This window comes from Arachis duranensis, chromosome 5, assembly GCF_000817695.3.
Source record: "Arachis duranensis cultivar V14167 chromosome 5, aradu.V14167.gnm2.J7QH, whole genome shotgun sequence".
Taxonomy (NCBI): domain Eukaryota; kingdom Viridiplantae; phylum Streptophyta; class Magnoliopsida; order Fabales; family Fabaceae; genus Arachis; species Arachis duranensis.
The window spans coordinates 39,052,089-39,054,493 of NC_029776.3; the positions used below are offsets into that span (position 1 = coordinate 39,052,089).

Below are 2,405 nucleotides of genomic sequence, written 5' to 3' on the forward strand. Positions count from 1 at the left end.
AGACAGAAAATCCGTCTGTAAATCCGTCAGTAAAATAAAATAATTTTTTAAAATTTTTTCATTACAAAATAAACTTGTTTTTCAATATTAAAAACATAAAATAAAATAAAATAAAATAAAAATATGAAACATTTTTTATATAACCAAATATGCCATCATAAGGAATCAAAGTCTTATTATATAAATAACAATAGTATTAGAAACACAATCATATGATGCTGATCTAAATATCCAGCAGACATTATAGAATAGGTTATATATACAATGTTTACATATCCACTGACATCCTTCGCAACCTTTATGAGCTCCTCTTGAGCCTTGTACAACGCCCAAGCCACAAAAAGATGACCCGCATCTTTTCCTGAGTCTGAGTATCCTATCATAACTTCTTACTTCCCATTGATTCGGTTTCTGTACCAATCAATAGAGAAAAGCCACGCCACTGCAGCAGGAGCAGACTCAAGATCAGCAAGCTTTTCAAACAATGGTACGACCCTTAGCGGTTGCTTCACATGGCATTCCCATTGTAAGAGCTCAACAGCAAGCATATCAGACGGTGCTGTTGCCATTGAGATTATGTAGGCACCAAAGTTGTCTGAGGGAAGTTCTGCAATGACATGGAAGGTTTCCAGAACATCAGTGATCTCTTCTATTTTCGGAAGATCAGGACCGGACAGATGGCACTTTCCACTGAGCTCTGACAGGAGCCATTCCTGCCTGCGTTCCTCAGACCACTCTTGGTACAAAACAGATAACTCTCCACAACAGATAAATGGAAGCTTAGGCAAAACTCAACCAAAAAAAAGATAGATTACCTAGCTGGGATAGATAAATAAATAAAAACCTGTGAACATCTCCTAGCATCTAGTTGCGGGTCATTAAAAACCCTGGCCTCCTGAAGAACAACCCCAAGCAATGCACCATAGTAGCTCGATTGATGTTAACTTCTGAATTATTTGCAGCTGGTAGGATGGACCTCCTTACAAGTTCAAACCACCCCTTAGCTTCAGGGCTAAGGTCTCCCCTTTTGATGAACTTGGGCCTCCCATCTACGTACCTCTCCCAATCAGCTGCTATAACACAGATGTCTAACACTATCTCTGAGAGCTCATCATTATCAGGGCTTCTACTTATCCTTGCCTGATAACTGGCCTTATCAAAATGAGGTGATTTCAGGTGAAGAGCTCTTGTTATGGCACTTGGGCTGAAGTCCACCTTTTTGCCTCTCACGTAGCTTTTGAAGGTTGGGGCCTTGGTCTTGTCTTCTCTAACTACATTTGCATAGAATTCTTTGATGAGGTTTCCATTGATCTTCCCCTCTGGACTTGTGAGCAATTGCCACCCCCTCTGTTCGATTTTCTCCCGAATCTGTGGTGATTCATTTATATTGATTTGGAATATTAACTCTGGAAATATCTTTTTGGCCCTTATCCGCTCAAATTCACGCTCATGAAAGGCAGTTTTGAATCTCTTCTCATCGAAAGGAACACTCTTCCTGGGTTCCTTCCTCTTTTGCCTCTTTGAGCTTGATGATGCCATGAACTTGGGTTGCTGTTTTTGAGGGGGTTGGAGGATACGGATAGATGAAGAGTGGGTTGGCTAGGACAAAGTATGATGAAGGGTTTTAGCAAGCCGAAAGTGTGAAGTGTGAGAGTGGTTTGAATGTGAGGAGTGAGCATGCACTAAGGTTCCCTTATATAGGGAGATCATGAGAGAACGGAAGGTGTGGATTGCAAGAATGGTTGCTTGATGAACGGTTGGGGTTGTGCATGAAGGAAGGACAAGAATCATCACTTAATGAGAGTGAATGGTTCGGTCTTCAAGGGTCTCCTTTCTTCAATGTTGCATGGCAACGTTTTCCCATGCGTTCCTTCTTGAGACAAGTGTGTAGTTCTCTTCATGAAGTGGCCGAATCCCCCCATTTAATTGTCCAATCAATCCTCATCAATGCTCCTTTTTTTCCCTATAAAGATAAAATAAGAAAAGTAAGAAAAGATATCAAAATGACAATATGAACTTTATGGCTAGAATTAAAAAAATAAGAAAAGATTAGATTGTTTATTTATGAATTCCAACTAACTAACTAACTGTGGGTCCTTATATGCATATTGGTGGCACCATGGGGTGACACTAAACTTAGTGTGGAGCATTGTGGTGAAGAGTTCTGTTCAAAGCTCCAAGACTAGCATGCACCTTGGTTTGCTTTGAACACCAAACTTGTTCCTCACTATATACTGCACAATAAGGATTTCACCAAGTGTTTGTCAAGTTTGGGTTGGACTTCATAAACATTGACTTATTTACTTTTCTAAAAGCATATAAAACATGGGTTGCCTCCCATGAAGCGCTTCTTTAGCGTCATTAGCTTGACTTTTCTCCCTCATCAGGGTGGTTGGTAATGCTTG

At 40.1% G+C, this 2,405-nt stretch overlaps 1 protein-coding gene across 1 annotated transcript; it reads right to left on the reverse strand.

Annotated features, from left to right (window-relative positions):
• Window positions 1–389: 389 nt before the first annotated feature.
• On the reverse strand, window positions 390–1,539 carry LOC107489194 (uncharacterized). The gene is made up of 2 exons (XM_016109964.1): window positions 922–1,539; window positions 390–779 (listed from the first exon to the last, which is right to left on the reverse strand). Exons 1-2 carry the CDS (start codon window positions 1,537–1,539, stop codon window positions 390–392), a joined length of 1,008 nt encoding a protein of 335 aa, XP_015965450.1.
• Window positions 1,540–2,405: the final 866 nt, after the last annotated feature.

Bases quoted from the DNA above. Each gene is read 5' to 3' on its own strand.
- LOC107489194 (XM_016109964.1), bottom strand. From the start codon at position 1,539: ATGGCATCATCAAGCTCAAAGAGGCAAAAGAGGAAGGAACCCAGGAAG. The intron at 780-921 runs GTGCATTGCTTG...GTTTTGCCTAAG, and splicing joins ACATCAATCGAGCTACTATG to CTTCCATTTATCTGTTGTGG.